General features: G+C 40.6%; 1 protein-coding gene across 1 annotated transcript in view; it reads left to right on the top strand.

The window, feature by feature from the left end:
• Positions 1-12,115, top strand: part of auh (AU RNA binding protein/enoyl-CoA hydratase) — a 33,578-nt gene extending 21,463 nt beyond the window's left edge. Inside the window, exons 7-10 of the mRNA XM_036528841.1 lie at positions 5,854-6,041; positions 7,494-7,544; positions 9,808-9,855; positions 10,506-12,115. Of these exons, the coding sequence (XP_036384734.1) occupies positions 5,854-6,041; positions 7,494-7,544; positions 9,808-9,855; positions 10,506-10,583 (365 nt within the window). The 3' untranslated portion in view covers positions 10,584-12,115. The remainder of the gene's footprint in view (positions 1-5,853; positions 6,042-7,493; positions 7,545-9,807; positions 9,856-10,505) is intronic.
• Positions 12,116-12,256: the final 141 nt, after the last annotated feature.

Below are 12,256 nucleotides of genomic sequence, written 5' to 3'. Positions count from 1 at the left end.
ACACAACCTTTGGAAAGTGGGACAAACTTGTGCAGCATAAAGCCTGTTGAAGAAGTGCATCTCGGTCTGTAACCGTATATCTGTGTCTATTATTATAGACAATTGTGCACAAAAGTACCAGAGCGCCATTGTCGCCGAGCTGCACGCTGCACTGTAAAAATCTTTTTTCCCTTTGTAGTCTTTTTCCCCCTGTTATTGTGTTTATGGAAACTGTTCTTATCGTCTCCGTGTATGGTCACGTGATTTTGACAATTGAGCGCATGATTGTCTTCTTCCTGCCACTGTTTTTTTCCACCTGAAATACAGAGTGGAATACAATCCAGTGACATCATCATCGACCGGCTGACTGTTCCGTGTCTTTGTTCTTTGCCTTCTAACTCCGTCATTCCATTCTTCGGCTCCTTACCTTCTGTCATCTCCTAAAGACAGATGTGTCATCAATCGCTGTTCATACTCTTCTGTTCTCTCACCTCTACCACTTTCCTTTGAGAAAAAAATGTTTTTTACTTTACAACATGTGATTTTCTTTTCACCTTACAATTGGAGCTGGTTTTTTTTTTTCAGCTTTCTGAGTAACAGAAATTTTAACTTTTATCTGGGAGAGACTACTGAAGGGGAAACTGACCCTCCAAATATTGAAGCTTTTTTAATCAAACTTGATGGAATTCAACTATTTCTGTTACGGAGGGAATATTTTATTGGAAAAGCCATGTTTGTTTTCAGTACATTCATCATTGAGCAGTTCCTTAGTTTTAATATCAATATATTTTTTAACATTAGGTCATTTAGTATTTTTGGCTGGCTCGTACCTGCACTGTGTTTCTCCAGATTTAATGTAATTAGACTTACTGAACTGGAGTAGACAATGCTTGCCTTTCCAGGCAGTGTGTTAGTAGCACATTTACTTTTTGATCTCTAATGAAACAAGTCTTGGAATGAGAGAAAATAATCATTTGGCATAGGTGAATAGACTGCAGGCCAACTTTATGTCTAAAAAAACATGCAACTCTAACTGTGAATGCTCATTTTTAAAATGATATGCAGTGGAACTTTCCAGCTACAATCATTATTGACAGCAATGTTGATACAGTGCCAATGCAGAAATAGGTCAGCCCATAAAAGTTGTAAACCATTAAGTGGATTTAAGTGTGTTAGATGCTGAGCTTTATAGCCAGCTACTATAGGTAGCAAGTTAGCTGTGGTGAAGGTTTATGCCTGTGTGCCCTCACTTTATTTAGCTGTTGTTTTGTACATCAGGTAAGCCAAAATAAACACTTCTTGAGTGACACATTATGGTCATTGTCACTATCAAATGGTGCCTCAATAGAGTGAAAATCTGGCAACCAGCTGAAACCAATTAGTCATGTGACCAGACCCGAAATTCAAAAGGTATCGTGATCTATGCATTGTTATCAGTTTTACCTCCTGTTTCATCTCTTAATTGGTCATTAGAATTAGCTGCAATAGCATGCTGAAATTGTACCTCAGCCTGACACCCAAAAACATGATCTATCAGGACCTACAAGTGACAATAATTGCTCTTCCAAGCAACTTAGAAGCTATGAGTGGGTATCCAGCAGTGTGTTTGAGATAATTAAAGCTACATAGCCCCTTTCACATAGGCCCCCTGCCTAGGTCTGTGGAACTGAGGAGTGTGGATTATCCCAGCTGCATGTGAACGCTGTGATTGACAGCATGCGTGACATCACAGAGATGCCTCAGTCCTTCAGGAGGAGCGTCGGGCAGCACATGCAGTAACGATGATACGTGAGCTCCTGTAGAGGAGGACCCCGGCCCCCTTCGCACATGTGTTCTCAGTATGTCGATGCTTTCGCCAGCTCATCCTGAGACACTCCACGCAGGGTGTGGTGACACTGCGTGTCTGGCAGATCCGGGCAGGTTGTAGTAACAGGCTATGGGCATAGGTCAAAAGAAGGGCGTGGCACACGACCCACGTGACGAGCATATACAGGCGGACTGTTACGGTCAAGTGTTCCCAGCCCGGGACCGAAGGGCTGGCGCGGGTCAGCGCCTCCTCATAAATCACACTGAAACGTGACCATGCCTGTCGCTGTCCCTGCACGCGTGAACCCCTTTGGACGTGCTGAGTGACAAACTACTTGAGACATGCCAACAATAATTCTGAGAAAAAAAAAAAAAACGTAGGCAACTTTTTAATTTTTTTTTCTTTCTGTAAGAATTGCTGAGATGTTCCAAGAAGATCAGTATTTCAACATGACAATCCTGAGGTTATGTGGTGCGCGGCCGTGATGGGTGTTTTTTTTTTTTTTTTTTTCTTTCCTCTCGAAGCTGGCTAGCTGCCCTGAACTTCGACATTTGAAGTGGGGGGCAGTTCTGAGAATCCAGCACATTTCAATCGCTTCATCTACTGCCCGGTTCACTGTGTTCAAAACATGCCTGGCGGCATGGCCTGTAACACGGGGACGCATATGCAGCGCATGTCAGACTGCATCATGCCTTCACCAGGCATGTCCAAACACTGATGTTCTGCTGTTACATTGTGCAATTTGATACTGTACTGCTTTCAAATGGGCAAATAAGCTCAGAACATCAGACACTTTTTTTTTTTTTCAAGGGCGTAAAATTATGATGCAAGGGCTTCCTAGAATTGATTGCAAAACCACAGCTGTATAAAAACTTATGTTAAAAGTTTGTTACACAATTTTATACACTTGTTACTCAAGGCAATGAGCACAGTTTACCATTAATGTCATAACTTACCAGAAAACCTCTTTTTTTCTGTGGAAAAGCTGCTGTATAGTTGGTTTACCACAAGAATTAGTCTGATGAAAAATAGGAATGGAAGCTATATTTAGAGGCCTTCTCTCCCTCTGTTCAATTGAACTCATATTAAATATCCCTGCAGATGACACTGCCTAGAGAAAGTAAAATGCAATCTATTTTTTATGGGATAACAGTTCAGCATAACTTGCTTAATGAGGAAGAAAAAAGTAAAACAGTCACAATCAATGATCCACTTGTTTGTTTTTTTTTTTGCTCTTTGAACAAAGTATTGGACAAAGAAATGGTTCTAGCAAGTACGTATCTTTGTTTAGATTAAATGTGCTACTTTCATACCTGTCAGTTTTTAACGCACAGCAGACACAATAATCATGGAGTGAAGAGGGGGGAAAAAAAGCGTTGCTTCATCGTGACCCTGTGATGCAACCCATCTGGGCTTGTCAGTGTGTAAATACTTTTCCCTCCAGTTGCTTGTGTAACAGTTGAGCAAGAGGGTCAAATGCTGACAGCCTTGGCTGAATTTCATGAGAATGTTAAAACACAAGTTATTTTTATTGTGTGTTATGCAACATCCCGACCCGCTCAACTTTTTTGAAATGTCCTGCATTCACTCTAAAACTGGGACTGGCTGTGCGCACTGTACCCTTGAAGTGAGAACTTTTAGTCCGTACTATCCAAAAACAGACATTTCTTGTATTGCTGAAGTAGGCAGAGAGAAGGCCATGAAAATACCTCGACTTTGTCTGTAGTTCCAGTATATTCTGTGTTCTGTGATCGCTTTGAACTCAAGAGTGCTAAGGCAGTCAGCAATGGTTTCCTGAGACGGTCTGACCTTGTTTTTCCAGCAGTGCGCATTTCTCATCGGGCCTGGTTTAACTTAGCATACTTTCGTCACCTCAGAGGTGAGACAGCTGGACCCCTCGTTCAGGCTTGACTCTACTTTTCAAACTCCTGGCCACAGACACACACCCCCACACTCTCATTATTCACAGTAATTATGATCATCTGTTCAGTATTTACGGGCTGCTAGTAATTTAATTTCAGAAAGCCATCACTTGTTCCACATTTTCTGTATGCACATTTTAACCCAGGACTGTGTCAGCTCAGCGCTCTCAGAAGCAGTAATTATTGCCCACCTATTTCTGCTGTCACTAATTCTGGACTTAATTGTTGGAAATGATTAAATATCCGTGAGGATAAGGGAAAGAAAATCTGTCCATGATTAAAATAAATAAGATCTCTCGCAGGAAAATCTGTAGTAAACTAGTAAGTGTGCCACTCGGTAGGCCCTGTAAATTAACTGACTTGACCTACATTTTCTGGCTAAATTAGCAAGTACATTCAAGGGAAAGTTACCCCTGCCAGACATTGCTGGACTTAAATGTTCTCACATGTTGCTATAGTCATCGTGTTAATATTATTACTTTTTTTTTTCTTCTTGGTTAAGGGAGTGGTCAGTGTTATAGCACCTTTTTTTCCCTTGTGAATTCAACATCTCAGTCACTGTCATGGGTCAGAAAATAAGTAACTCTGCCAGTGCATCTGCCTAGGGATAGGCTTCCCTAAACCCCAAAAAACATCTGTCATGACTTGCAAAACTCTTCACTTTTGTGGCTGTTGCCTTCTCAGCCTTTCTTCTTCTTTTGTGGTTAATTTTCACTTTTTTGCATTTTCCTAAAGAGCAATGCTAATGTGTTGCACCCTTTTTTTTTAAATTAGGAACCTATCTGTCTCACAGTCAGCTTTAAAGTGATTATCCATAGTCTGTACTGTGGTATGTTTCCTAGCATGGATCACCATATGTTTTACAAAGAATAATCATTTTTGTACAGTAATACACTGATCCATGCACTCGTACATACCCAGCTACAGGAGGTGTATTTACTGCATTGTGCATGTTTCTCTTACCCGTGTCTTCTAGTGATGGCATTTGTCACATATACAGTCACTGTTCTTGTACTACCTTGAAACACCACCGTGATTTCAGTTGGTGGTGTTATGGCAGTAATGAAGGAAGATGCTTTTAAACTTCTACCCACTTGATCACGAAAAAAAAAAAGATCGAAAAGGGGGCGAAACTCAATTTTATAATCTCTTTCATGTTTGTTGAACACCAGCCTTGACAGCCCTCCGCAGACACAAGTGGGTCGTCTGGTTAAACTGATGAGACTTGACAGCATTCTGGGCAACGAGAGGATACGCAGATGAAGTGATAGGCGGGGAGGAATTTGTTAGAATGCATAAATAGATGAGTGTTACCGAATGCGGGAAGCAGCCCTGGGTTTTTTGACGAGAACAGCCTCGTCACACCAGCCTCTCGGTCGCGCCGCGGAGCGTTCACACCCGAACGGTGGCGTTCTCCGCAAGGCTGTTGTCAGATGCTAATTCGGGCTTTGGAGCAGAGGTGTTTAATGACGTCGGAGGCAGCCGAGGAGACTGGCCCCTCGCTCCGGTGGCCTCTCAACATGTGTCGCTGATGAATTCCTGTCAAAGACACTGTTTAGGATGCAAATGCATTCCTGCCAAGAGAATCCCTGTACTTTCCAGGATTGCATTAATGTGAGGCAATGAGAAAGTGATATTAGTTTGCGTCAGGGTCTCCAGTGCTTTCTGTTCTGCCAGGGTACTATGAGATTGTTTATTGTGTACTGAGGTCATTAAATAAACACAGCAGATGCTGATACTGCACCAAAGAAAAACACAGTCGTAAAGTACTGTAGCCCACATAACGGCAGACACAGAATAAGTGAGTGAAATAATATAGAATTTGCTCTACGTTATGGATCTACATCATGATTTTTGGTAGCATCTGTTAATGCAAGACAAGATGTTTGGGTGGATGTTTTGCTGTTCAACCCTGCTTATGTGACTCTAATCGAGCGTAGACAGCTTGTTTTAGCCAGCCTAAATTGTGGAAAATCACAAGTTTAGCAAAATCGATTTACATTGCCCTGTGTGCGCATCTGTCATAACCAATGGATCTGGGAGGCAGTAATCAATGTACTATTACATTGTGAGTCATGTTTTTTTTTTTCCTTTTTGTGCTATTGAGCTGTATTTCATGGCTATCCCTGCTGTTCCCTCTTTCAGGGGGAACCCAGCGCCTTCCCCGGGCCATTGGGGTGTCCCTGGCCAAAGAGCTCATCTTCGCTGCCCGAGTGGTTGATGGGGCGGAGGCTCGAAACCTAGGCCTGGTCAGTCATGCAGTGGAACAGAACCAGAGTGGAGATGCCGCGTACAGACGAGCCCTGGATCTCGCCCGCGAATTTCTCCCTCAGGTAAAGCGGGCATTTGGTCCCCCTTGCTTTGTGTATCCTCCTTTAACAGCAGATTCACGCAGGCAATATCTTTTCACGTGATCAACAGGTATTTTTAGATTACACCCACACCCTTCCACCTCAAGTTCTGTGAAAAAAAAGAAAGAACACTTGCTCAACATGTTGTGTTTTTTTTTTGGTCAGTTAAAGACAGAGCACTAAGTAAGAGGATTGAACGTCTTGTTATTTCACACCCAAAGTGACGACCATATTTATTTATTTCAGTTCTGTCAGTAAATGTGCCAAAGGTGAGTGTGGCTCAATGAAGGATGGGCATATGGTTTTTTTTTGATGTGGAGTTGACCTTGTTTTGCAAAATCACCGATGCTTTTACTGTAAATGCTTTCTAGAGTGCTCTCATGTAATGGAGATGATTGGTGAGGATTACCGGATTAGTTTAAATTGTTGAGAAACCTGTTGACTCACTTTGTGCTTCCCAGCTCTTTGTTATAGCTTTGGCTGCCATCTCCTTTCCGGTTTTAGTGGAGTCTTTCTCAGAGAACACAATGTTAACTGTATCTCCTAAGTGCAAAAGGGTGCTATGTGAGAGTCTATTCATTCTGCCAAGCGTCTCACTGATTAAACTGAAAATATGTGAAATGTAAAGTTATGCAATCATAGTAAGCAATGAATCACTGCAACAGGACCTGTATGGCTGAATACCTTTTACGTTGTTTATCCAAAAGCCAACCATGCAGTGAATGATCAGTCTGATAACATCGTTAGATATTGAAGAACACTGATTTGATTTGTCTCTTAAAGAGAACGAGTCATGTTGGACGTTAAAATCGAAAATCAACATCTCTGGTACTGTTCCCTTACCTCTTGGATACTCCTATCACATGACAGTTCTTTCCGGTACAAAACCCACTTTGTTTACAGTGATGCATGCCTTTCCCATTAAAAATGTGAAGTGTACAAGAGAGGGAAAAAAAAAAAAAGATCTCATGTGGTGAATCGAAGCAAAGTTAGTTTGTGACACTGCGAAAGAGTAGTGTTCTGTTGCACATATTGTTTGAAAGAGTTGGAGACAAGAGGAGGTCAAAGAACTCAAGAATTTCCAAGAACTTCTGTACCTTAAACCTCTCTAACATATTGGCATTGACATGGGTCAGAGGTCAGAGGTGGGCCAAACGTGTCCTAGCTACATTCGTAGCATTTTCACCAGCTCCTCACTCTTCAGAGACATTGCCTACTCTCTGCCCTGCGGATAGCTGTGCGCAACCTCAGAATCTACACTGAGAGGATATCGCCATGGGTATAAATTCATCCTACTGTTATTTATATATATATATATATGCACATACATATAAATAACAAAAATAACGAGGAAACTTTCTTGTAGGTCATTTTTTAATAAGCATGGCAACAGTTCTGAAGTTCACATGTTCTTTTCTTGTTATTGGATTTTAGGGGCCCATTGCAATTCGAATGGCCAAGCTTGCCATCAACCAGGGAATTGAGGTAAGATTTTTATAAGTGGTATTCACTTCAAAATGTAGAACAAATCTCAGAGGCATTTGTTTTCTAGGCATGGACCTAGAGGGCACATCTATCTGTTATATTTTATCCTAGCCTGGATCTTCAACCCTTAGATTCAGCTTACCTTCCTGATTGGAGCAATTTAGCTTCCCTCCTGTGTATCAGGAGTTTAAGCAGGTTAAAAAAAAGTTGGAAAATGCAGATGTTGGCTGTGTTGGAATTGACTTTTTAAGGAGACCTGTTACCTGGAAAAAGTTCATTTGGGGGGAAATGAGGCAGTTTCATACCTTATATAACTTAAGTCTTAATACAGTACAGTACACATACACTTCCCATTTGAGGGATTTCTAGAATATCTCATCCTCTTCATATACATTCTACATGTACATTCTACTCAAAATGATAAATGTTATTGAATTGTTTTCTTTAAAAAGCAGCTAGACATTTGTCACTGCACTCACTCTGTCCTCTCCAAGTTGATAGGATGTGAGTCAGAGTGTCCGGTTCAAAACTGGAGACCTTAAGTCTTGTATCAGCATCCGTGATGAGCCGCTGTCATGGCATGATCTGCCTGACCTGCCTGTGTTGTGCTGCTTCAGTGGTTGCGAGAAATAAAAACACGGTACAGACTCCGTCTTTTCAGGGAGGAACTATAATGTTAGCCACTGTAGCTAGCTCCAAACTAATTTACTGGCAGATGGCTAACGTTAGCGGTGGAGGTTACATTTGCTAGCTTTATAGTTACTGTTTCAGGTACATACTGCTAGTACTTTCATGTGTTGTGAATGCAGAGCTGTGTGAAGTTAGCACTCCTTTATTGCAGTGCAATGCAGGTATGTCTGGCGACTCGGTCCAGTTGGATTAGGCAGTGACTGGTTCCACATCCGTCTTCACAGTTGTACGTCATTTGAAACTACATTAGGTGCCTGAGTGAGCAGTGTCTGTGAGCCCAGACTCTGGCTATGTGTTAATCCAACTTTTCTTGCTGAGAGCCATCTGAGATATAAAATAACTTACACTATATGGACAAAAGTATTTGGCCACACCTGTTTTTCAGAGTTTGGGCTAGGTAGGATCAGGTATGATCGGTCACAGGACCCAATGTGATCAGCTTTGTTTCTTTTTCTAATGCAGAAGCACATACACACCTGCTGATGTGCATGCCTGACAGCGGGAACACAGAACCCGGGGATTTCATGAACTGAAATGCTGAATTGGCTCTGAATCATCACTTGCCCGATCAGGCAAATCACTGGCAGGTTTTACATGCCTGTTACCCCATGTTTCTACTTTCCCAGGGCAACTGGGCAGAGCTGTTTGTGTTGAACCCTGCGATTGTGTATAGCACTGTTTGTGCAGATTGGTCCAACAGTTTTACGAGGTGTTGTTTTCCCGAAAATTTGCATTTTTTTTAAATGGCTGAAAATCCAACATGGCAGAACCAGATAATCTAAATTGGAAAATGTAATTATTGGCAAGGGAAGTACACGAGCACAGTTTCAGAGCTCTGTGCTTTACATTTATTGTAAACTATTTTGCAATGTCAGCGTGTGGCTTTCATATTGGATTTTTCAGCTCAGCTTGACCTGGCCTGTGGGTGTGTACAGGGTCTCACGTTTTCATTTGACCATCTGGATTTTATTGTAGCTTTCCCATAGCAGTGGAAACAGAAAGAAAGGAAAACTCTCAAAACAATAGGGTACACATGTACACGTCATGCTTAACCCCTTAAATATAATAACATATTTATATTCAAATTATCATTTGTTGTTGAACTTGTCCTTCACCTGGAATAATTTTGTGAGTTTTTTTAATGATCTCTCTGAGTCTCCTCTCAGTTTCCTTATAAAACTCTGCTCAAGGACTACTTGCTTCAAAATGAGGTTGTTTTTCTTGAGTGTGTGCTGAGATAGATATTTCTGGATCTGTTAAATGCCAAGGTAACTCAGAAAAGTGGGTTGCTTGTCCCTCTCTGTTGTCATGGATATGACTCATACCACGCTGCGCATTAAGTGTGAGCATTTTTGTCAGATTCAAGGGTAGATCTAACGCTTGCAAAGTGGAGAACTTTGATTCACTGCAGGATTTAGGCAACACTGATAATTCAAGCTAAACCACAAGCCCTAGTGCCTTTAAAATGGTGGGAAATGTTTTAATAGTGGCCTTCCAAAGTACTTCATACTATCCTTGTAATCCTTAGAAATGACATGCCTTCCTGTTGAACCACATATTTTTTGTGTTTTAGGTGGATTTAGCAACTGGTTTAGCAATTGAAGAGGCCTGCTATGCCCAGGTATGCCCTTTATCTACAGAGATATGTACACCTGCCATTCCACGTATCATATTAGTGTCTAGTTGTGTTGTAAAGGTCATGGATAGGTATTATCCGTAAGTTGCTGTGATTAAATGTGTTTAAATACAGTTTTTGCTATAACATTATGCATTTGAATTACTGTGTTTTGAAAAATGCCACTTTATTGATGTGAATTTATTGATCATTATGCTGCTTTTACCATAACTTTTATGCTTGAAGTGTAATTGGTGTTCACTTTTTATTTGAGGTATACTAGCTTTCTTATGTTTTAATTTATGTATGTACATACGTTTACCCATTTTGATCTACATTACTTACATCCAGGTGGCCCTTCTCACTCCTATGGCTATTCCTGTACTTTTTCAGTAGTGACATTTGTAATATTTTGCTACCCTTTCCAGCTCAGCTCATAAACTGTTGGCTATTGGCCAATTTTTTCCCCTTTGTGTCAGATTTGTGTAATATTTTGAAAAAAGGAGCTGTCTTGAAGGGTTTTTGGTCAAAAGACATTCTTATCATAGACAAGAGCTCGAGTTTGGATTGGTACTGTATGTCAGTGAGCAGAAATAATTTTCTATGCTTTTGCTTTTTTTTTTTTGTTTTATTGATGCATTTTTGTCATCTCCTAGGTGATACCGACAAAAGACAGAATTGAGGGTCTTACAGCATTCAAGGAGAAGAGACCCCCTCGCTACAAGGGAGAGTAACTTCTCTGGCCAATCAAAACAGCTGCTGCCTTTGTTTCTTTTCACAGCTTCTCTCTGATTTTGTAACTGAAAAAAAAAAGATTTAAATTTTTTAAACATGCAGTGGGGGCAGGTTTACTGTAACTGAGTTTCAGTGAAAGTGAAAATGCTCACGGCAAACGTGTTAGTTTATGGGAAGTTGCTGAGGTCAAAATTTTGGTGTGTCCAGGACCTTTCAAAGTGCTTGGACTTAGTATTCCAACATGAGCTAACATCAGATTGGGATTCTGTGGATGCAGGAGACCAGGTCAGAGGTCACAGGTAGGAACATTTACGTCAGAATGTCCCTGATCTATTAGAACAGATCTGTTGCATGGTTTGAAAGAGTTTTGAGTTTTCCCTCATGAGTTGCCTTTACTTCTTTGCCTGTGACATGCAGCCATCCTGCAATATATGAATGCCAAGGGCCAGGCTTTTCCTTCATTGTACCAGGCCATACTACTGTTCTGATCAAATATGCTTATATAATCTCAGATAAATATTAATGAATAGTCCCTCCTTTGATTAAAGTAGGGTGAAGATGTTTGCACAAGACTGCTCAATAAGCTTCACATTTACTGAAGGGAATTACACTAAAAATCCATGTGCTTACTGTTTTCACTGTGTAAAGCCCCTCCCGTGCATTTTAAATCAGACTGCTATCATCTGAGCTGAAAAGGAAAGCACTTCAGACAAACTGTATCTTTGGAAGATGAAGACATACATCACAGACAAAAAATGTAGAGTTGCAACAATAAAGTGTTGTCCCAACCTGGTTGCCACTGTTTGTTTCAGACACTGTGATGTAGTTGCAGTAAAAAAAGATTTATATGAATACGTCAGTAAAATCAAACCAAACAATCGCTACTTTGAGAAATACGTTTTCAGAGATACAACTTGTGTCATTATTAGAAAGGTCAGTACAAGGATAGTACAGGGAAAGTGAATGGCCTATACACATACATTTATAGATATATATTTACACTGTGTTGTTTGTGCAGTATTAAAAGATAAATGGTGACAGAAGCCCCTTTCAGTGGCTGTTGGTTGTTTTGTTGGTTTCTTCTGATTTCCTAAGATCTATGCTCTGAGTACCTGAAGTACACAGGAAACAGCAATGGAGGACGATAATGTGACGTCCCCAGACATTTTTTTTTATGACGGTAAAACCAATTTTGAGGACTTCCATGTAATTGAAAACATACGGCACATATGTTTGAAAATAAGAGTGTATTCTTAAACAGAAGCACTTCATTGAAATAAATGACTAATGTTGGGCAAGCTAAGAAAATAATAACACCCGCATACATTTCATTCAAGGTTAAGGACTAACCACTCTCTAGCTGACTGATCCCAAAACGCTACCGAAAGCCTTGGATGGCAGTAGTTGCCATTACACTCTATTTGGACATGGTGTATTTACTGTTCAAGGGTCAAAGGTCATTTCAAACAATTTCCTTTTTCTGCTGTCAATTTACAAGCATAAACAGGCATTATACAGCTGGTGTGTAAAACTGAAGCGAGTCTAATAAAATACGCTTTTAGTATTTATTTATTATCTCTTTTTTTTAGTTTGGCTAAATTGCAGATATATTTAAGTGAGCCCTCTGTGTTCTGTTGTGGCATGTGAGATGTCAAGTATTAGTTTGGTGTAG

The sequence above is a fragment of the Megalops cyprinoides genome, chromosome 5 (assembly GCF_013368585.1).
Source record: "Megalops cyprinoides isolate fMegCyp1 chromosome 5, fMegCyp1.pri, whole genome shotgun sequence".
Taxonomy (NCBI): Eukaryota; Metazoa; Chordata; class Actinopteri; order Elopiformes; family Megalopidae; genus Megalops; species Megalops cyprinoides.
The sequence above is the reverse complement of the archived record's forward strand: the minus strand, read 5'-3'. Positions and strand labels throughout refer to the sequence as shown.